This window comes from Dunckerocampus dactyliophorus, chromosome 11 (assembly GCF_027744805.1).
Source record: "Dunckerocampus dactyliophorus isolate RoL2022-P2 chromosome 11, RoL_Ddac_1.1, whole genome shotgun sequence".
Classification (NCBI taxonomy): Eukaryota; Metazoa; Chordata; class Actinopteri; order Syngnathiformes; family Syngnathidae; genus Dunckerocampus; species Dunckerocampus dactyliophorus.
In genome coordinates this window covers 19,304,965-19,328,570 of record NC_072829.1, presented here as the reverse complement: position 1 = coordinate 19,328,570, position 23,606 = coordinate 19,304,965, and the positions used below count along the sequence as shown (strand labels likewise).

Sequence of the window (23,606 nt, the reverse complement as noted above, 5' to 3'; positions counted from 1 at the left end):
TGGGGAAACTAAGCAAATGCTCCAAAAAAGGCTTTATCAACATCGCAGGGACAATGCTAGTGGTCCTCAATCAGCAGTACATCTACACCTGAAAGCTACCAATCACTCTTTTCAGGACAGCGAGGTTAAGATTTTGGCCAAAGAAAACAGATGGTTTGAAAGAGGAGTAAAGGAAGCTATTTTTGTCAAACAACAGAACCCATCATTGAATCGCAATGGTGGTTTGAGGTTTAATTTGGACCCTGTGTTCAGCAGGTTACTGAGACCAAAACCCACAGCTCTTAGTCTTGCAAATGAGGTGAAGGCAGGGCCGAGCCAGAACAATAGATGCTAACAAGCCAGTATCAGAGTCGTTCATACCCAATTCAGGGAGCGACACTTCCCTTTTATCGTAGGTGTGAATAACAGGATAGGATTATACCACTGCTCCGCCCAGGCTTAGTGTAACGAACCAATAGGAGGAGGGTGTTGGCACACCAATTTCGCCCACTCTTACTGTATTTAAGGCCTAAGCTACCAGCACTTATTAGTTTGCTGACGAAGCTCTTCGGATGAGGAGCGAAACGTCCGACACCTTCTACACAGAAGTACAGATGACGTCTCAAGAAGCCTTTTCCTCGATGAACAACTCCTGTACGACTGAGAGCCTACACAGACTCAGGGTATAAAGTTTAAGATAAAAGTAGCGGCTTATACACTGGAATTTACGGTAACTGTAAAATCACAGGTAAGAAACTACAGCAAATAACAGGAACTTCGTTGTAATTAACTGTAAAAAAAAAAAATCACAGCTGTGAAATTACAGTAAATTACTGTTGAGATATCGAGCAAATTACTGTAATACTACGGTAAAAGTCATGCAATTATTAGCCAGTAATTTACTGTGAATTTACATTAAAAATGTTTGCAGTGTGAGTGTGGCGCAGATTTTTGTTTAACGTTTAATACACATTTTTTCTTATTTTTTTAAATGATTTTTACTCAGCATTTGTCACATGCGGTGTTTGATGACATGCGGTGAGTCACATGGGATGTTTGCAATTGTTGCATGGAAACGTTTTGCATATACTCTCCCTGTTATTGAACGGGTCATTGCCAATGTTACGCCAATGTTGTCTGTAATGTTATTTATTGCAATCATCATAGATATTTTTAAAAATATTTTCAAATTAAATGTGTGTCATTTTACCTAAATATTATAATGTATGTTATTGTATTATTTTAGATTAATAACAACCAGCTAGAAGGGATTCAGCCTGTTTAGCAGGGATAGCGGATATGTTCTATACCAACTGTGTGACTTTTTTTTTTTTTTTAACATTTAAGCGGCCGAAAAGGACAGGTTCAAGCAGAACGGTTTACAGCAATGTGTAATGTTTTTCATTTCTTCTGCCAAGTAACTGGTTTAAATGGTACTGAATTTGGCAACATTCCATTTGGCTACCAACCACAGCGGTAAGGTGGCTAAACGCACTGACCCATTGATAATTCTCACCCCCATACAAACACAGGAATGGAATGGGAAGCACGCTAAATATAATCTTGTAACAAACTACCCAAAACTAAAAAGACACACAATCCAACATGTGCTCCCTTTGTTGTCCTTTGTTCACGATGAATACATGCCGCAATACATTTAGCTCAAGTCAACAGGACATGAAAATGCTGGGGATATGAATGGGTTCCTTTGGCAGCGCAGAGTATGATCTTTAAACCAGTTATGCGTTATACTGTACGGATGACAGCTTCCATTCAAAGTGCCATTAAACAAACAATAAAGAGAGCCACCACTGTAAAAGACTGTGTGGTGTCATCAAATCGCTAAGCCGTTACATGAATACTTGTGCAATTTTACAGTCAAGAGAATGACATCACGGTATATGCAACAAAACAAAGAAAAATCAAGCAAGATTGAATGATTACATTTCGTTGGTTCTGTCATCACCAATCATCTTAATAAAACATTTGCAGTTGATTTTTCAAAATGTCATTCGGTGACAGAATATACAACAAGGCTGTTGGTGATGTATTGCCTCATGATAAAAACAAATGCTGCCTCATATTGCAATGATATTATTAAGGAATATGAAAAAGCTAATACTATTTTTGCTGCAGTTACAGATTTTGAATTAACACATTTATATCAGTAAAATAATACTTATTGTTATTCTAGTATTTATAGACCCTCATACACCCACAGTCAATGAAAATGGTCCCCACTGTAAAGCTATAACAACTTCCAAGTTTTTTGTCCATAAAGTACAGAATCCAGAATAACTATGATTATTCAGTGGGTGGTGTTAGCCAGAACATTCTCAGTGACTCATAGATGGTCTTACCTCGGGGGTTATTAAGTGCAGCTTCAGTGGCCTTCCTGCCCTCTCCACAGTGGCTCTGTTCAAAGGGTAGACACTGCTCACCCGTCCCGGCTACCACCTCCAGATTACGAGACGGATCTTTCGGCTGACCAAGATTTCTCACTCTGTACACTCTGCGACTGCTGGTGTCCGACACATAAAGAACTTCCCCCATCGGGTCCATGGCTAGGTAGTATTTATGGGCTGGGCTGGTGCTATTGAGGAAAAGAGAGAAAAGCTGACAAATTTTTACACTTTTACCAATTATGGCACACACGACTTTTAATCAGTGGTGTGCTGTCAGGGCCAGCAAAGCCTTCTTTGTTGGTCTAAACACTATCAGAAACACTGAAGTACATTTAAATGACAGAATTTGTTCCACAAAATTATATTAAGATATGTCCAACAGTCGATTGTCATTTTGTAGTGTGTCGCTGGGCTGCACTGTTTCCAGTTGTGTATTTGTGCGGTAAATACTTTTGGTCCAATATTTCAGTTTCTATGTGCCATGTCAAATCTAACCTGCTCAGGGCCTTCAGATTTAGGACTGCTGGCCGTTGTCATTTAAAAACTATTAGAAACAGGCTGTTTTTTTTAACCAATCAGATTCACTGCACAAGGCCACCACTGGGTTTAATGATATTATATTGCACATCCACTCTGGCTCAATAGTCATTGCATAGCAACATCAGTTCAACTTAGGCCATCAAGATATGTTCAGTAGTACTCTGTGCACATACATTATCCATAAATCTATAAAGCAATTTAGAAAGAAATGCATAAAAACAACACGATGTGGAGGTCAATGACAAGTAATGTATTCTTTCGTCAGCTATCTCCACACCGCAGCTTTCCCTCTTCTTAGAAACAATTAACAATGTGGTAATTTTCCCATTCCATTTGAATTCACATCATAATCGAGCACCTGACTCCATGGAGCATTGCGAAGGACGACAGTAATGTCATAGACACTGCAGAGAAATACCCTTGAGTTAATGTCATGCCTTACTGCTCTATAACTCTGTGGTGGATGAGTTGCGCACATCTTAGTGTTTCACCCAACCATGATATGGACATAATAAGATCTAACATTGCTTACAATCAGAGGAGTGAGGATGTTCTACATTTATCAAGCTGCTCCAACAGTACATTTATCAGTATGAACGCTTGGATAAAGTAAAGGGAGTTGTGATTAATTGGTTGATATCGCCCAAATCTTTACTGCTCTACATTGGAGGGGCGGGGGGGGGGGGGGGATTGGTCTGCTTGTGTATTTATTGGCGAATGCGTCGTAGGTATACATTATGAAGAGTTATTCACACGAGTCGTATTCTAGATATGTATCTTGAATAATGTATATTGTATGTAATAAATGTAAACATGGAGAGGTCTCAAACCCGTGAGTCATAAGGACACACATATTGTAAGTCTATTGTTGTAGATGCTGTTGTTACAGAACAGCATCTGGAGGAACAGACTGCGGTATGGAAGCGCGGTGTCTTGTTTGGAATAAAAAAACATTTCAAGCCTTAGCCCACACATAACATGAACACTTCTACTTCACACTTGATTTAGGTGTCACAAGTGCAATCAATGTGGGCATGAATTTACAGTAGTAGTACAGTAAAAAGAAAGCGTGTTGAGTCATGTATTATTTTTCTCACTTTTAACCCTGGGAACCTGTCGGGAAATCCGTGTAACAATACTTGGACATTTCAACATTTTAATTGAATGCCCCTGATCTAATCAAAACCCCTCATGATATGAACCCGAACATCCTCAGTTCTCACAGTTAAATAGTGCAACACAGTCCATGCTGCTGTCAGTCATTGAGTCCATTAAGTGCATAACAGTTTATGGAGCTCTTGCACATGCATAATTCAAACTTGATCCAAGGAGAGTTTTTCGGCGAGTTTCAAAGTGTGTCACTGCTCTGCGCGGCATAAAATATTTGTCGGGCCTCTTAAAGTTTCAGCAAGCCTTGCACGGTGCACAGGGCTGATTACAAATCACTTCACTTGCCTTTTTCTCAATTAGATGCTCATCCCGACAGGTATTCATCCAGTGAAAAGGAAATGAATGAAAATAACAACCGCAGCAGAAACAATTTAACCGTAGCCTCCCCTGTTCCTTTCACATGTAATAAAAAACAGTGATCAGAGTTGATAGACTCGGTGATCTCGACTGTCTGCGGCTCTCAGATAATATTGTAGAGGACTTCTTCCCCTTGTGTGTTCCTCTTGAAGGCAAAGAATAGACAATGTTTTTTACGGTACGAACATCCCATATTGTCTCCCCTCTGAGAACACCTTGTTTTAAAAACCCCACTTGCTGATAGGCCCTTTACAGGCAAGAATATGAAGAGAAAAGCTTTGAAAGCGGAATATGGATGAATAATTAATGCACTGACTTGGGAGAACAATAGTATAGAATAAAAAAGAAACATGCTGCTAACAGTAAAAAGCAGCCACGGAAACAGGAAATAAAGGCGCAACCCCCAGGGTGAGGAAAACGGTATCTTAAGTGCCTCCAAAAGAATCCAGTCCATAGGCATTGTGGTTTTCAAAGTTGTCTTTCTTTTTTGGGTCTGACACTTGCCTTCAACCGCTTGTCATATGATCTGACGGCCTGGTTCAAGGACTTCATATGTTTATTTGATGCAGGAGTAGAGTCATTTAGCAGATGCATCTTCAAACTTTTGCAATTAAAATCAACCAATTGAAACATTTTACTTTTTCTTTCTACTTGTTTTTAATCAACTCTGCAGTTCTATGCTTTATTTCAAGGGGTAGATTTGTTTAATTACATTGCATTCTTATTGGGTCACATTAGCAGAGCAACTCCTTGTTGGCTCAGACTGTCTATATCTGTACAAAACCATTGAATCACAGTTTAAGCATCACACGACACGGCTTTCATCAGTAACCTATTCCAAAAGGTCAGACCAAAAAACAAAGCAGTTTTTCCTTAGGAAATAATGGAAATTCAATGACTCCGTTCCATACACCCAGAACTCTGAACAAATATATTTTACACGGAATAACTATCTCTTTACAGAAAATCATGCAAACAAGGACGTTTTGTGACAAAAGTACATAAAGAACACAGTTATATTCATGCAATGTATGAATAACAGGACAAGACGAGAAGCATATTGCACACTAGAAAATGTATGCAAACTGAGGCAAAATTTGGGTGTACATTTTCAATGTTAACCAAAAAAAACACATTAACCATGGCGTCTGCTAACCGAGGTTCCACTGTACCTCAGTAGTAGGTACAACCATCATTACAGACACTAGCCCAGGTCACTTTCTATAATGTATTTCCCTCTGCAACCCGTGTTAAAAGGTCCCTACCTTTAAATTACACTCCTATTGAAATAGACGCTACCTTCATATTTTCCTACAAATTCTTTCTTGAACTCAGTAGTATTTCTCACCTTCTTTATCAAAGTTTTGGCACTTGCAACTTTCTTTGGCGTCACGGTAGCTTATTTTGCTGCAGTAATAAATATAAATAAAATAAAATTGAAAAAAAAACGCACAAAACATTACGCAGAAATACACAGTGTGCCTGAACGCCTCATCAGTGCTTGGTGCACATTGCTTATTAGAAGGAAGAAAGACGACGGAGTTGTGAGTGTGTTCTATGAACAAATAAACCATACACACATAGACACACACACACACATACACACATAATAATTCCCTTGCTGGAATCTGTCCATAGTGTCCACATTCTAAAAGAAGCACTTTCCAATCTTCACAGAGACTGAGACACCAATGCTTTGTTTGGGCACTGCCGTAACATTGTACGAAAACCGAGACGTATTTTTATCAATAATCTTCATCAACAACCGAACCGAACAAAAACTGGGGCATAGGAAAACCCAGGTTCCACTGTCCTGTCACTCTTGCAACTAAAGAATTCACCCATAAACAAGCTATCATAAACACACTGCACATACAAAATAGGTTTGACATTGTAAAAACATACCGAAAAGCACGGGCAATGCTGCCACACACAAACCCATGCAGAAACCCTTGACATCCATCTAATCTTCTGTCGATATGGTGTGAAATGCGCACACCACTATCAAGGTCTTGAGCCAGTGGCTTTAAGTCCCAGGGTTTTAGTCTGGATCAGAAACACATTAAGAGTTGCTATTTTACCACTGAGAGTTTGATGATTGTACATATCGAGGCTGAGGTGTGTATCGAAGGGAGGTCGATGCAATTTGCAGCAAACAAACAAAATAGATTACTGTTAAAATCAGTTTTTTTTCCATTAACACATTCTTTGTTGTGCCTACTGTATGTGTATGTTGTGCACAAGAGCTGTTAATCGCAGGTTCTCACCTGTGTCTGGTGTCTCGGTTCCTGATAATAAGCCATGACGGAGCATGAAATAAAAAGAAAAACAGAAGGCAAATATGTAATTTATAATTCCAACGAGAACTGTACACATTTCACAAGCCATAGTGAGTCAGTTTTATCCCCATAAAGTATGATTAGGCTTGATTTAAATGGCTGCATTGCTTCATATTAAATATTAATACAAACAGGAAGGTTTTTGCCATGCACTCCCATAGGAGAGCGGAGTCTCCAATAGAGTCCTTTTAAAACCTCTATCTGGAGCAGAAATATTAGTATGAGATGCAATAATACCAGAGACTATGACTTAAGTTACATAAGAAGAACACTTTACAGGACAAATGATGGCAATGGCAATCCCATTGAGATACCATGCTTGAGAAAATAGAGCAATAGTGAATGTAGTGCCTCCAGCACAGTGTGATATTGTCATAATCCACCACAAAAACAGCATTTCACAGTAAAGACTCTCAGCCTCTCTCACAACCCAAAGAGGTAGATTCAAGTGTGTGAAGTCGGAACTGCACATACACAGTTTTTACATGGAGGCAAACTGAGATCAAACAGACAACGCACTGACGCTAACAGGAGCTAAATACAGTGCAACTCATACTAGTCATACAGTCATAAGTTAATGTTACTGTAATCCTGATCAATACAGTAATAAAAAGTCCAGACTCACTTAAGTTCCAGTATGGTTCTAGTGTATCCATCTGGATGGACCCTGCGAATGAAGTTGAAGTCCCCAACATAAAGAGAACCATCGGGACCACTGGACAGTGCCACAGGGGCATATAGCATCATGTCCTTGGCCGCACCACTGCAGCTTGGGCCACAGGGGACACTCCGGTAAAATCCATTCCCCATTACAGTGGTGATGACAGGAGGCTGCTGGGAAAGGAAGACATTTTCTCCATTCCCCTTGTGGAGGATTCCTGGGGAAAGACATATGGGTTGAATGTATGGAGTATTTATTCCTCAATGCACGCTGCTCCACTCGTGTCAACATAGAATGTGCAGGTGAAATGTCTCACATTTTGAACAGAAAGAGGAGGCGGGACAGTGCCCTGAGGCATTCCCCAACCACCAGTTAAGGGGCATCCAGATGCATTACCTTCTCATAACTTTACAGTAGCTACATGTAAAATTACAATTACAAAAATAATGTAGCTAACTTCAAATACTGGAACTGGAACTCCTAAAGTCGAAAGGGCACAGTTAGTACTTTAACTAGGGCTGTCAAATGATTAAAACTTTTGATCAAATGAATTGCAGTTTTCAAATTAATTAATCATGATTAATAACCAATTACAACTACATATGTGTGAACAGAAAGATAAATGGCAGGACAGGACATATATATATATATATATATATATATATATATATATATATATATATATTTACAGTATATATATATATTTACAGTGGTGCCCCCTTCCTGATTTCTTATTTTTGTCACATTGAAATGTTTCAGCTCATCAAACAAATTTAAATAGTAGACAATGACAACACAACTAAACACAAAATGCAGTTTTTAAATGAAAGTTTTTATTATTAAGGGAGAAAAAAATCCAAACCTACATGACCCTGTGTGAAAAAGTGATTGCCCCCTAAACCTAATAACTTGTCCACCCTTAGCAGCAACAATCAAGCGTTTGGGATAACTTGCAATGAGTCTCTTACAGCGCTGCGGCAAAGTTTTGCAGAATTGTTGTAATTCAGCCACATTGGAGAGTTTACGGGCATAAACCGCCTTTTGAAGGTCATGCCACAGCATCCCAGTAAGATTCAGGTCAGGACAGCGGAAAGTGACAGCCGTTTTTCCACGCTGAATGAGATTTTACCACAATTTGTATGCAGTTTAATTTGCAACTGTGCAAAATATTGACATTTTTGTACAAACTGTTCTTTTAAACCACTATTGGTAACATGTGCTAGCCGGTGGTGGTGTTGGTTATATTTTTTGTTTTCATAAAATCTAATTTGGAGCGAGTTGCATACAGTCCCTTAAAATTCCAACATTATTTACAGTTGTGCTATTGCATATGGAGAGGATTTAGTCCCCTTGCTGTTTTCCAGTGTGTGATATTGAAATGATGAAGGAAGCGTTCACACGAGCTATTCTAAGACAGTTTTATGAGTGATGCTGCAAGGATCACATTTGATACCTTGGTAACAAATCACTATTTTATGATGCAGATGTCATACAAAAGAAGACAACACATGTACTTGGGGATAAAATAACAACCATAATGTTAAATCTTTTCTGACAAAAAAAAAAAAAAAACTGTCAGAAAATGGCTCCTGTGCCACACAGTCCAGCGCCGCCACAGGCTGGTGCACAGCTGAGGCAGCGTTTAACTTCTACACAGCCCCCTGCTCTCTTTAATTACTTCTCATGTGCTTTAATGTAGCCAAATTCATTATACAGTTGGTTGCATTTGCATTTTGTACTGTGTTTCAATTGTCAGACAATAGCGTGAGCATGCCACAGTGTTTATTATTTTTTTTATCACAGCCCATTTGCTAACTATCTGTCGCAGTGCAGTGATAAAATGATTTTACAATCACTGAGACCTTTAACAAAACCAACATGAATTCTCGCGATTCGCATGTGCTGACATTTAAAATGATGAATTACGGAAAAAGTTAAAAACAAACTCACTGAGTCTCATTCACTCAGTTTTGCATTTTTATAGTTTGACAATCAATATTCGCACCAATAGTTGAGGCTCAGGCTTTTACAGTAAATGCATTATGGTTAACTTTTTAATCAAGTTCTTTCTATTAAAGAATGTGTTGAAAAACAATAAAAAAAACAGATTTGTATGATAAACAATGTTTTTTATTTTATTTTAAGACTAAAATTTACTGACAATTTGGTTTTTTTTAATAAAAAGGTATAATTTTCCTATTAAATACCAGTTCAACTAACCAATTTTGATATAACGAGCCTTCAAGTTACAACTCAAGTTTGACTCATTTCTTAATTCTGGACATACTCACCACTACGTATGTTGAGCGAATGATGCTTGTCCAAAGACCAGCCTCCGAGGTGAGAGGGCACCAGCTCAAAACCCTGCATGAGAGCTGTCCTCCTCTCCCACTGAATAACTCCAGGGCATGATTCGTACTCATAGCCAACTGATACTGAAAAGAAACATATGCACATGGATTAGTGTATTATATTCATGCCGTTAGGCTGCAGAAGAGACATGCTGGTACATTTTTTTCCTCCAAAAAGTTCACTGTGGTCCGGTGGTATGATGGAGCTATAGGAACAAATATGGGAACATCTTTACTTCATTTCATTGTACCTGCAATAACATTGCAGTCGGATTTAATCCGTCTCGAGGCTATATTGTATGGAGCACTGAGACAGATGAAAGGCAGTACAGCGAGACCTCATCAGGAGTCTGTCTGCAAGACATCAGTATGAAGTGGAGTTGTAATCAAAAGGAGTCCATCTTCAGTGAAGGAGCCATAGAATTTGGTGCGTGGCCTCTTAGTTGTAATGATACATTGTGTAGCTTCCCACTACAACTTGACAGTGAATTAGCCTTTGAATCAGACAATACAACCGCAGTCGTAAATAAATGCTTGCTTGTGCACTTATGCAAAATCACATTACACATACAATTCTTAACATTTATAGATTAACTAAGAAAAAGTATCCGCTTTGTTTAAATGTGAATACAGTGGATCACGGCAAAATTGCAATTCAGCAATCGCCGACCCACAAATGTGTAGATTTTTGATGAAAACATTATTATTTAATTTGTGGGACAAAGCCGCCATTAAGCCGTTTATTGGTGGAAAATCTGTCTCATTTAGACTTAGACTGTATTGATCCACGAGGGAAATTGCTTGGTTGCAGTAGCTCAATTACAGAAGAAAAAGAACACTCTTAAATAAAATGCAATTTAATATGAATAAAATCTAATAAAAAATAAAGAATATATGATAAACAAGATGTGCATATTTATAAATAGTGAGTAAATACAAGTAAATGTACACTATATACAAGGGAGGACATATATCCATCCATCTTCTATGCCGCCTCTCCTCATTAGCGTCACAGGGATATGCTGGACTGGTCGCCAGCCAATGGCAGGGCACATATACACAAACAACCATTCACACTCACATTCATACCTATGGACAATTTAGAGCCGTCAATTACCTAACATGTTTTTGGAATGTGGGAGGAAACCGGAGTACCCGGAGAAAACCCACACACGCACGGGGAGAACATGCAAACTCCACACAGAAATGCCCAAGGGAGAATTGAACCAAGGTCTTCCCGATCTCCAGACTGTGACTGTGTGGCCAACATGCTAACCACTAGGACGTACAGCACAGTGTAATAATGTTGTGAAAGAATGATGAATAATACAGGATTATCTTTTACAGACCCGTGAGGTATTGTAGAGCTGAATGGCATACAGAATGAATGAAGTGCTGTGGCGTTCACTGTGGGAGTGGAACTGGAGGAGTCTGTTGGAGAATTAGCTCTTCTGCCTCTCTATATTCTGACGAAGAACACCTCCAACTATGTGCGCCGATAATTTGTCCTGCTTTCCGGATCAGTTTGCTTGTGCTGCTCCCCCAACAAACCACAGCAAACCAAAAACCCAACAAACAAATCTACTCTACTTTGGTAAAGCCTGAGTAAATTAAAAAGTAATCAGAGGCAAACTTCAACTGGCTTGAGGAGGTGTTCCTTATGTGCAGTGAGTCATCTTGATATTTACACCCTTACTCACACGATAGGAGTACTTCAAATCACTCTCAATCGTACTTCAAATTGGGGGGGTGCAAAAACATTTCTGTCCCGCAGTGGGGGCATGACAGAAAGTAATTGAGAACCACTGGTTTAGGGTGGCAGAGTAAATAAATGAAACTAAAGAAACATGCTTCATTTTAGGATTAGTCTGTTTTATTTTATTTACCGTGGTGAGATACAGAGAGCTTTCTGAGGCCTTCAAAAAGAAAGAAAACTGTTGGCACGTGTGCCTGGAAAGGATGTTTAAAGATCTCCAAACAATATCAATTCACCCCGCTGCAAGTGGAGCTCAGTTGGGCTGCTAAACACATGCACACGTGCGCAGCGTAGCCGGCAATATTACAAGCAATACCCAACATTAATCCGCACAGTCAAAATAATGTTAAATTGTAAGCACAACCATGTCATGCCATCATGTAAATAAGATGTACGGTATAAGAAAAGACTATTTTGCTTGTTTAATAAAAGAAAATGGTGTACATGGTATAGACATGTTCTATACAGCTGGTCTTCATTTTACGTTCCATGTTACGACGTTTCGTGATTATGAGCACACTCCCATAAATGAATTAAAAACTTAAATTTGCTCCTGAAACACTAAACTCGCTTGAGAAATAGCAAGAGCGTGCACCGCCGGAAGAACACTCGACACACACACAGCACAAGAAGTTGTGTATCCATCGCGCTGGACAAGATTAGTTTACTGTTTGGAATTCGTGATGTCTCCCAAGCGCCAATGTGCCGAAGAAAAGGAAAGCCGTTACCATGGAAGTGAAAATGAACATTAAAAAAAGCTCAAAGACAGAAGACACGCCCGCCAATATAGACCACTTTTTTGGCGAGGCACCCATGCTAATACAGCATAATGGTAGGTGAAACACTGCTTTACATTCAAAGCAGTCGGGGTTTATTGCAGTTAATGTTTCAAACAATTCTTGTCAAAGAAACATTGATAAAGAGCTGATAAAAAGACAACTTGACACCTCTGACATAAATGTGGCAGAGACGTAGCTGTCACTGTCAAACACTGTTGGCACTGATCTCTCTAACTTGCTTCATTCTAGACCCAAACGCATGTGAACTGACGTGCACTCAAGGGAACTGAAGAGCGCAGTCAGCAGAAAGACCGGTAGAGGCAGTCGAATACATAAGTGGAGGCTTTCTCACTGAGTACCAAGTCAAACGTTCACTTTAGAACGAGAGAAAATCTCAAAAGGCGTGCAGGGTAAACCCAGGCTTCAATCAATAAAGATGTGGCTAAAACAATTATATTCAGAACTTGGCAGCCTCGTTTAAAAGTGTTGCCACTGCAACTTAAATAAAATCAGACTTCAAGTCCCTTTACATTTTTGAACACAGGTACACCATGACCGAAACTCATTGCATGTTTTCTCATGACATCATTACACAGATCCAAAATGCTATTAAATCTAATACTTCTCCTTACATGTAGCTAAGCGAGACTCATACTTGGAACCTAAGTAGAACCTCTGAAATCATAAATAATCCGTTCAGTGGTGCTGGTCAACCGTTCCAAAGTAAATCTACCTCCATCAGAACACCAAAGTCCCAACGTAGACCAGGATGGTCTTTTGGAGCTCTATTATCAAGATTTTGTAGCTTTTGTAGCTATCAACTCCAACAACAACCACACTTCCTCCATACACTCACACCTAGGTACGTTTACGAACACCGGAATTCCGAACATAAACATCACTATCGCTATTTTGACTTGAAATTGTCCTAACTTTCCCCTGCCCATATGGCGCCACTGTCACGATATCCTTAAATTACTTCTGTTGTGATCTGGCACGCTATAAAAAATAAAATTAACTTGACCTTCTTGGAGGGCAGGGCAGCTGTTGATATAATGGCAGGGGAAACAATGTAATATTACTGTAAATACACTATGTTACTAGCAGGAAATATATGGTCTATATTATACTATAGAACATAAACACACACTCAGTATCTCACAGGTGAAAGCTTTCATTCCCCTCTGTTGAAGCCTACGGCAATGTGTTCACCCCAGCATCAGTGTGCGCGTGTGTGTGTGTGTACACGTACAATCAGTGTTTCTTGAGTGTCAATGTGCCAACAAAGCACCAGAAAGTAGCAAGAGGGAAGGATCAGGGCAAAACAGAGGTGGAGAGGAAAGAACAAGAGAGGACAGGAGCGGTAACAGGGGAGATGAGGCAGAATGGAGGAAATAACAAGCAGGGAGAAAACCTGCAATATTGTGAGACAATAGAAGATAGGAGGACAGGAGAGGCGAAGAAGGGCAGAGATGGAGGGAGATCTCTGTTTGAAGACAGAGGGTAAATAGAAAAAAAGTGAATATTTGGCATATCAAAATGCGAGAGCTCATAGGAGATGAGCCACATGAAATGTAGTCTTAACAGATAAAGAGACGACTGGAACAAAAAGAGTAAAAAAAAACAAAAAAACTGTCTGATCTCTATGGGCAAGGTTTTCTCATGTCTTATGAGCCTTTTGGAAGTTCAGTGTTTGCCAGAAGGAAAAATGAACATGAGCTGGAGCTTATCCATCGGACACTGTGGACTGGTTACCATGGTTGCCACTGCATCCACACACCGGCTACACAAAATGGAGCCAAGTGAACAACTACATCAGGGGTATTCCACTAAAATTTGAATCGCTACACATATACTGTAGAAATTTTCCTCAAACGTTCCACTTTCCTATGCTTAGAACTTTCATATGTATTTAATTTTCTGTTGTCGGCAGCTCACCAGTCTCACTGTCCTCTCTCACAGGAGTAGATCGGGAGTAGATAGTGAACACGGGGGACGCGGCTCTCCTCTTTCCTTGTAACTACTTATCTCGCCGTCCTTTTTATCCAGAATTTGTCAGATCCCTGTCTCCCCGTTACCCAACAAGCTCATCAAAATGTCTGATCCACTTGTGATACTCTTCCTCACCTCTCAAGTAAACCCAGCCATCGTCATCATCATTTACAATGGGATCTTGAACACCACTGCTGCCTCCACCACTATGAGCAGTGCATTTTCTGCCGCGGATTCTCCTGTGGATTCTACCGTGTCTGCCGCTATTTCCGTGGCTTTTTACATTCTCGCTACCCCACTCACCATTAGCGGTGTTTTGACCACCCCTGCGACACCCACCACGTCCCCTCCTGCCACCCCGAACACAGTGAAGCAAAGCATCGGCTCCAGTATGTGCTGCTTGTGGACTGTCATGGCGAGCACACGGGGTTCAAACTCTATAAACTCCTAAACCTTGCATAGAAAAAGCACTAATGTTACTCAGATTAACGTTACAGTTGTCTGCCATCTACTGGTGCAAAGTAGTAATTATGTGACGCACAATATTTGCAGCTATGACTTGTTAAATTCAGCAATGTGTCTGTCACTTGTTCTTCTTTGTCACTCACTTTGCTTCTTTCCTCTTTCATCTATGTCGGTATTTAAAGTCACAATGTTTAGCGCCTGGAATGCACAGATTTGATTGGCTGATTAGTATCACATGGGACGGCATAGCTCATATTCAGTTGGTTAGTGTATTTCCTGAATTGATCAACCTGTACAGTAAAGTCTACCAAAGATGCGCCCGTCAAAACTTAATTTCTTGACTCCAGGTCCAAGTCCATATAGGATGGTGTCTGGGTCTGGACTTGGACTGTGGTCTGCCAGTTAATGATCCTTGCACTACACTACCAGTGACTCCCATAAACTATACAGTAGTCGACAAATGTGAGATTGTAGAATTGGAAATACAGAAGTTGACCCGCTGTCATGCAATTGTGCGGCACATTTTATAATCATAGAATGCTGCTGGATGAAAATGAGATTGACACCCCCGCTTTATGTCTTTGAAAGCGCTGTTTATACTATTTTGAAAAGGTAATTGACTTAAACACAATACAGCAGTTATGCCACCAGGATATCTTCCGTTTACAAACGAGGCAGGTAGAAGGCAAGACAATTGGAACACTTAACAACAATCCTCCACACACATTGTTATCATACATACACACTCCAAACCATTTTCTTCATGGCGCCAGTTACTGTACATATCAAAACCACCCAAAGTTGTTTTCGACTGCTGCTGCTGCTGCTTGCACTTTAGCTGCTAGGGACTTGATGCTTTAGTGACACATTTTTAATTAGGAATGTCCCGATCCACATTTTTTGACTTTGGATCCAACACAATTTTTTTTTATAGTCATGTCGATTCAATCCGGTACCGATATATATATATTTTTTTAATAATAAAAAGCTTATGTTATAAACATGAATTTGCGGAATTGAATATGGTTATGAAAATAGCTCTTCAAAGCATTAAAAATAATCCAAGCAAAGTATTGCTGAATTTACTTTTTTATTACACATGACCGACAACATTGTTTGGCTTTTGCAACAAACCTTAGTGAGTCAGGTCGCTAATCCAACAAAAGTCCAACCAATAAAAGATACAATTGGAAAAAAAAATGGGTGTGCAAAATACTTTTAGAGTAGGACTAATCATTTGACATGGTTACCGATCAATTTGTGGTGTGACAAACTCTCTTAGGCCCCTATGACATCCTTTTTATTTTTTCCCAAATTGCGTTTTTTCCATTTATTTTTTTAGAATTCCGGTTTTTACCTTTTCTACTATAGAGTATGCGTTATTTGGGTTAGTGAATAAAATGTCCATGAATGAAATGCAAAAATCCTTGCATTTATTGATGCAATACATCATTGGTCCATTTTGGTCCAACAAACTGTAATTCCCGTGTTTGTGAATAAGGAAGATGGAGTCAGAGATGTAATTCCGATCGAGTTATTAATGTAAGATATTTTTATGACGCCCTTATTTTGTTTACACAATTAGACAAATGTGACAAAGATCGCTCTTATTTTGAAGGCCGGATGTGTATTGTGTGTGTTGAGAATGGCAATTGACGGTCGATACGATGTGGGTGCAAGAATAAACGTGCCTCTCGTCTTTTTTCACTCAGAACCTGCACGTCGTCTTTGGTCTTGGTCTTTACATTAAAGTAGTAAAACACAACACGGTCAATATATACACTCATCCTGAGTTGCGCACACACGCACACACACAGCTGCACTACGCTCTGCTAAACTAACCTAACCCATTCACGCTCCGTAACAGAAGAGTTTCCGAGGTTTTTTGCCACCGCTTTGACGTATTTAGTAGTGTTTGTGATGAGATTCCGCCATGATTGAACATCTTCTTCTTCTTCTCTGGCGGGAGTCCAGTGGCAACCAGCTCTGACGCACATTACCTCACCTACCATGTTGGAGTGTGGTCCAGAGTTACGAATATTATACGGCAATCGGACTCGGTCTCGGTCTCGACTCGTGGCGGAAGCCAATATTATCCGATCTTCAAAATACAGCGGATGGGCAGCATTACAAATAGGGATGTCCCGATCTGATCTTCAGGATCGAGATCGGGACATCCCTATTTTTAATGGCTCGTTATGTTGTATTTTCAAATCCTTTTTGTCTGCCATAGCTGCTCGCAAAAGAAAGGAACCCGGGATGCCTCTATTACTGTATTAATTATCAGCTAATCTTCGAGGTTCTAGTTCCGCAGCAGGAGTCTTGTTGAGTACCAACATGATGGTTAGTCACGGGATGTCTTGTAATCAAATTTCTATGCAATCAGCACCGCTACCCTAAAATGACGTGTGGTTTGAGCACAGTGCTTTGGCCCTGTTAATTAACACATCTTGATTCACTGAACAGAGAAGTGGCCAACACTGATTGCTCAAATGAAAAACATTTCATTGTATTATCAAGCAGGGGCATTTTTAGTCACATGGGGGCCTAAGGCAAACGCAGCCATTGGGGCCCTACACATCCTTGTACTGCAAAGACAAAAGTTTTATTCCCACCTCAAGACAAGGTCTTGGTTGTGGGCAGCAGCAAATGGGTTCATAACATCAAGCAACAGTTAACCCTGTAGTGCCGCAGCTTTTAAAAGAAAAGATAACATTTTGATATTACTATTTCAAAAGGCTGCCGCTTGGAAATGGTTAGATATAAATGCATACTGTAAATGAGAACAATCATCAGTATGACCTCAAGTTTGTGATGGGAGCAAATTTGTACATTTTTGAGTAAATTTGTGATGGGAGTAAAGTTTCCATCTAATTTGCATATTATGATATCACCAGGCTCAGAATTTGTCAGATCCCTGTCTCCTCGATACCCAACAGGCTCATCAACATGTCTGATCCACTTGTGAACCCAGCCATCATCATCATCATCATTTACAGCGGGATCTTGAACACCACTGCTGCCTCCACCGCTATGAGCAGTATATTTTCTACTGTGGATTCTTCTGTGGATTCTACCGCCTCTGCCACTATTTACCCGATTTTTTTACATTCCCGCTACCCTCCTGATCATTAGTGGTGTCTTGACCACCCCTGCTACACCCACCACGCCTCCTCCTCCCACCGTGAACACGGTGAAGCAAAGAATCGGCTCCAGTATGTGCTGCTTGTGGGCTGTTATGGCGAGCGGATACCTTTGCCGCCACGCACACGGGGCTCAAACTTGATAAATTCCTGAACTTTGCATAGGAAAAAAGCACACAAATGTTGCTCAGATTGAAGTTACAGATGTCTGCCATCTACTGGTGTAAAGTAGTAACTACACGAGGCACCATATTTGCAGCTCTGACTTGTTAAATTCAGCAATGTTGCTCGTCGCAATTTTGCGACTTTGGCACATGAAGGGTTAATATAGTTTACCTCCTTAATACTCACATATTTGTGATAAAAAGTGTAACTCTCAGCTTCATCTCTAGAACTACTGCATTCTCCGCTGGCTTTTGTTGTCGTCGTGTGTCTGTGTTTATTATGGCTGTGAAAAAGTCGACACCTTCGGTAGTTTTGATAAACAAAACTGTTTTCTTCTTGACTTCTCCTCTTCTCCGCTCCACTGGCGTAACTTCACTTCATTTTTCTCCAAACCGCGCCAACAAGTTTGTTTTTGTACCGTATTCCCGAATCAATCCGTACACGTGCCGTAACCTGGAGTAGTGCATCGCATAGGAAGGGAGGGGGGAGCGGTCGAAACGATCTCGATAAATTACGCATTTTGATGTAGTTTTAAGCACATGAATTAAGACGAAAACAGTATAACATGTACTTTAAATCGATGAAAAAAATACATTTTTATGAGACGTTTGGGGGCCCGTGGGAATCTCGGGGCCCGAGGCAATTGCCTGTGTTTGGCCGTTACTCAGTAAAGTCCACGTTATATACTAAATCAAACCATACACAAACATAAAAAAAACTATAAACGAAACCTCGAAAATCACAAAACTGCACTACAGTATATCTTGCAGAGGATAAAAACTATTGATTGCTATCGCAGACAGACATGAACAGATAAGCAACATATGATTTCATCTCAAGTTCAATTTGCTTAGATCTGTGCAGTATAAACTGAACATACGCAAATAAAGCATAGCAATGTCTTACAAAAGAGACAAACAATTTACAACATTTTAACAAATGTGCCACCTCCATGTTAATTTACATTGGAAATCCCCTGCACTAGCAATTAAAATGTACAATTTACATGGTGATATGGAAAACACCTCCAAATTTGACAATTAGACATTTAAATGGACAGGCCACTTAAACAAATAATGCATAATGAGCATAATAAGCATAACATACTTTCCGTTTCTACAGCTCAACAAGAGACTCGCACACAGTAGCTAATTCCTGACTACGGCAATACCTCGACTACAAACTACAAACCGAACGTACAGTAAATGCATACTTGCAAATGAGACTCAACAATATAACAGTCATATACCGTTATGAAAAGGAATACGCTGATGAAGCTGACAAGTGACCAGTGTATGCAGCTTTTAAAAGTTTTTAATGTTACTGTGGTCAGTCTATAAAAATGCACAACCCTGTGAATCATCTGGACATTTATTTGTGGCTCCCGGACTGTTATTCCTTCACGATGTGTTTTGTTGGGTCAGCGCACGTATACCGGGACTCGTCTCCAAGCCAAAAATACACAGACAGCCCCTGTTACTCCGTCAATGCACTTTCTAACTTTCACTTTCGTTTTTGGAGCAGTTCGCACATCGACACTTCACCAGCTGTTGGAGACTCCATTGTACGAAAATGGCGTGTTCCAATATCACTGCTAAAAGAGAAGTGAACAGTGAAAATTGGTAATTGAAAGAAGAATGGACTGAAACATTTGCATTCAATCTCCCTCAAACAAGCACAGGACTCGTGCTTAATACGCCAGGAGATGATAGCTGTGATGGCGATATCCACTTTCAAACGGCATTATGAGACAAAGCATCCGATTTTTTCTCCAAACATTTCCTCAGTATTCAGAGGTAAGAAGAACAAAATGAAATGCACTGAAGTCATCATATCAAGCTGCAATTCTATTCTATCCATCCATCCATCCATTTTCTATGCCACTTCTCCTCTTTAGGGTCGCGGGGGCATGCTGGAGCCTATCCCAGCTGACTTCAGGCGACAGGCGGGGTGCACCCTGGACTGGTCGCCAGCCAATCGCAGGGCATATATAGACAAACAACCATTCACGCTCACATTCATACCTATGGACAATTTAGAGTCACCAGTTAACCAACCTTCCAATTTTTGGAATGTGGGAGGAAACCGGAGTACCCGGAGAAAACCCACACACGGGGAGAACATGCAAACTCCACACAGAAATGCCCATGGGAGAATTGAACCCAGGTCTTCCCGATCTCCAGACTGTTACTGTGTTGGGCAACATGCTAACCACTAGACCACCGTGCAGCCTATTCTATTCCATTCTATTCTATGCCAAATAGTCATGATCACATGCAGAAATAATGAAAGAATGTGTGAAAAGTTCTTTCAGTTTGTTCTGTCTCCTGACTCTACAAACTAGACAATCGAGCATTACCCTTGCTCACTGGACCTGGTCTTTTTTTTTTTTTTATCATGATCCACAGACATACATTTCGGTAGCAGTCAACTCTCAACTCCGGTCCGTCACTTCAAGACATCCGTGTGAATTATAAACAACATAAAAATTCCTTGTTGTTGCAGAAGTGATGGACACCGTGTTTGAAGAAAAACAACAAAAAAAAGAATATGACAGCTAAAATGATGCAAATTCCTCTCTTAGTTGAATATTCCGAGGGCTGCTGCCGTGTATTCTGAGCCACATTAAAAGAATAATCTCGGAATTGTCCTTTCCCCCCTACACGGGGCCCCTGGCATAATGTGATGAGCTGAAAATGTCGATATCAATAACTAATAATAACACAAAGATTCTTAGTGTCACTCGTGCGCACAAACAAAATGTAATATATCTAGCTATGGTATGATTTGCACCCCTGCACTGTTTATGGGCAGAACATGTCTCCACTTGTCACTTAAAGCTGCAGGAGAACATGGTCACAGCACAGAACTTTGCTATTTCTAGACTTGACGTTTAAATAGACTCTGGCTCACTACCACAGAATGTACTGTATACACAGATGGGCCACATGGCCCAACTTCTTCCCACTGGACAAATAGGAGCACTAGATATTGCACGTATGCAACTTCAGTATTGACCCACTCGATTACTGCTACTGTTACATTTGTGTCTGAAGCAAATATTCATATACATGTTGCGCTCTCTTTGTGCTTCATAGAAAATTCCTAAATAATATCAAATCGACAGAAATATTTTCTCAGACTCACACTTAAACACACTTGTGTGCTACTTATAACCCTATCTAATATTTAATGACCAAACACAATCAAGTAAACAATCAAAATAAGGCAGCGGTGCTAATATTTATGAGTACTGTCCACTGTTAACTTCACAGTTTCTATTATCTTTATCAAATTTATAATAAACGTGGCCAACTAACCTTCAGCATTACAAGGGTGGGTTGTCACATCTGCAGTGACCATGCAATATGTATGTTCTTATTATAGTAATAGCTTCAGCCTTTAATTATTCTTCATTTAGCAACAAATTCATGAATATTTATTGAAAGCGTAAGTCAGGAAAAATTAAAGGCAATATTCAAGTAACGTTCCAATACTGTACAAAAACTCAAAAACTAAAAAAGTCTCACCTTGATGTAGTTACTAAGCCAATGACAAATTCATAGACCATGCACTTTACAATATCTGCAACTTGTAAAGCAGGTCTCCCATTCTTCTGGTGGGTCCCATAAAATGATCTGACCTTGAATTTGACATACGCATGCGATCAACACAGCTTATTCTGTGCAGTTAAGGCAGCTGGAGCTGAGCCCAGAGCCAGCAGCTAAGAGGTGGTGTAAATCCATTTACAGATGGTCCTTGGTTACAACATTTTGTGGTTACGAACATGTTCCCATAAATTAATTTAAAAAACAGAAGGGTAACATGGCTAGCTTAGTTAATTTTTTGCACTTCATTATCTCTCCCAAGCGGTAGTGCATCAAAAAAAGGAAAGCCATCACCATGGAAGTGAAAATGAACATCATAAAAAGCTCACACAGAGAAGAAACGCCCAACAATATCGGCCGCTCTTTTGGTGTCAACCTCACGAGTGTCACGACCATCATAACGGATACAGATCATTGACTGCTAATGAATACTAGAGGAGTCATGGATTCCGTGCACAGTTACAAGGAGATCTGGGAGGAGAAGAAGATGTTATCCTTCCAGACTAGCCTGGGACAATATTTTAAGAAGGTAGGATGACTACAGAGATAAAAGTAAGGAGTTGTTCGATGCTTATTCCTGATCCATTTAATTCTTGTATTTAATATTTGTATTATTGTATTTTATATGTGCTTCATGTGTTCCATGTACAGTGTGACTGACTTAGAAGTTAATTTAGATCTAAGTTCTGAATTACACTGAAACATCACAGTTGGGGAGTGGAACCCAGGAACCACCTGTACACACCCGTAAATATATTGTTAAAAAGTTTGAGGCAACATTATAAGCAATAGTTCTTCAACCTACCAGTTGCATGAGTGAGGCCCCACACCTCCTGGCCGTAAACATCCGTCTTATTCCAGGTCAGCCTGTGCACCAGGCCAGGCCCAGCCGGGTACCAGCGCTGGTACAGCCTTCCCTGGACCGATGCACGGACATGCACCTTGGACAGACCGCCCAGAGGAGAAATGGGGGAGGACGGGGAGGGAGGCGTAAGGAGGATGCGCAGCAAGGAGAGGTAGCCTGCAGCACGGGTACTCAAATAATTCAACTTCATGAAGGCTCCTGGAATCGCAACTTCTTCTTGCACCGCCTTGAGAGAACAAGAGAGGCAAAAATAATAGTAAAGAAATGACACAGAAAGAACATCACGACGGAAAATGTGATTTAATCACTATTTATATGCTAATAGGTGTGACTGGCAGGAACAGAACGAAACAGCTCACACAATGGCAATAACCACCATGAAAAGGAAAGTGAATTAATGTGGTTTGGTTTTCTTTGTCAATTAGAATCTACATTTTGGTCAAATACAAATCAAATACAGTTTCAAAAAGTCCTTACATTTAAAACATCTCAAAGACTCCTATCACAGAAACATTTTCTTCCAAAGTCGTGATGCATTATGCTCATGGACACAGTGGGTGTCAAAAAAAAGCAAGTGAAAGCCATGCTGGAAGCATAACAGCTCCTTTTCGAGATTGTTTTGTTAGACTATAAAACTGAACATTTGAGTTGGATATATTAGTGATGTGAAGGTCGGCTCTTTTTAGAAATCTGACTTAGCCCACGGGTCGGCAACCTGCGGCTCCTCAGCCTCCTTGTTTGTTTGTTTATTTGTTTAGGGTACGTACAGTACATACTAATCAACATATGCGCAAACGCATCACAGTAAATATGCCAGAGCTCTGATAGCTAAATTTCATCTGTTGTCCTAAGGCAAGGACCATAAAACACAGACATTTATAAATGACACCATACATAAAACACCATAAAGCCATAAAAAGAAGGTACAGGAAATATACATTACAGTTACATACAACATTACAGCTGTATACAGTAACTTACAAGACCAGTTACAGTAAACACAGAACAGATTGTTAGACAATATAAATAGC

At 40.0% G+C, this 23,606-nt stretch overlaps 1 protein-coding gene across 1 annotated transcript in view; it reads right to left on the bottom strand.

Annotated features, from left to right (window-relative positions):
• The window catches only part of tenm1 (teneurin transmembrane protein 1), a 272,088-nt gene that overhangs the window by 65,692 nt on the left and 182,790 nt on the right, over window positions 1-23,606 (bottom strand). Inside the window, exons 18-22 of the mRNA XM_054791581.1 lie at window positions 22,516-22,801; window positions 9,743-9,886; window positions 7,416-7,668; window positions 6,719-6,739; window positions 2,340-2,572 (exon numbers count right to left, since the gene is read on the bottom strand). Of these exons, the coding sequence (XP_054647556.1) occupies window positions 2,340-2,572; window positions 6,719-6,739; window positions 7,416-7,668; window positions 9,743-9,886; window positions 22,516-22,801 (937 nt within the window). The remainder of the gene's footprint in view (window positions 1-2,339; window positions 2,573-6,718; window positions 6,740-7,415; window positions 7,669-9,742; window positions 9,887-22,515; window positions 22,802-23,606) is intronic.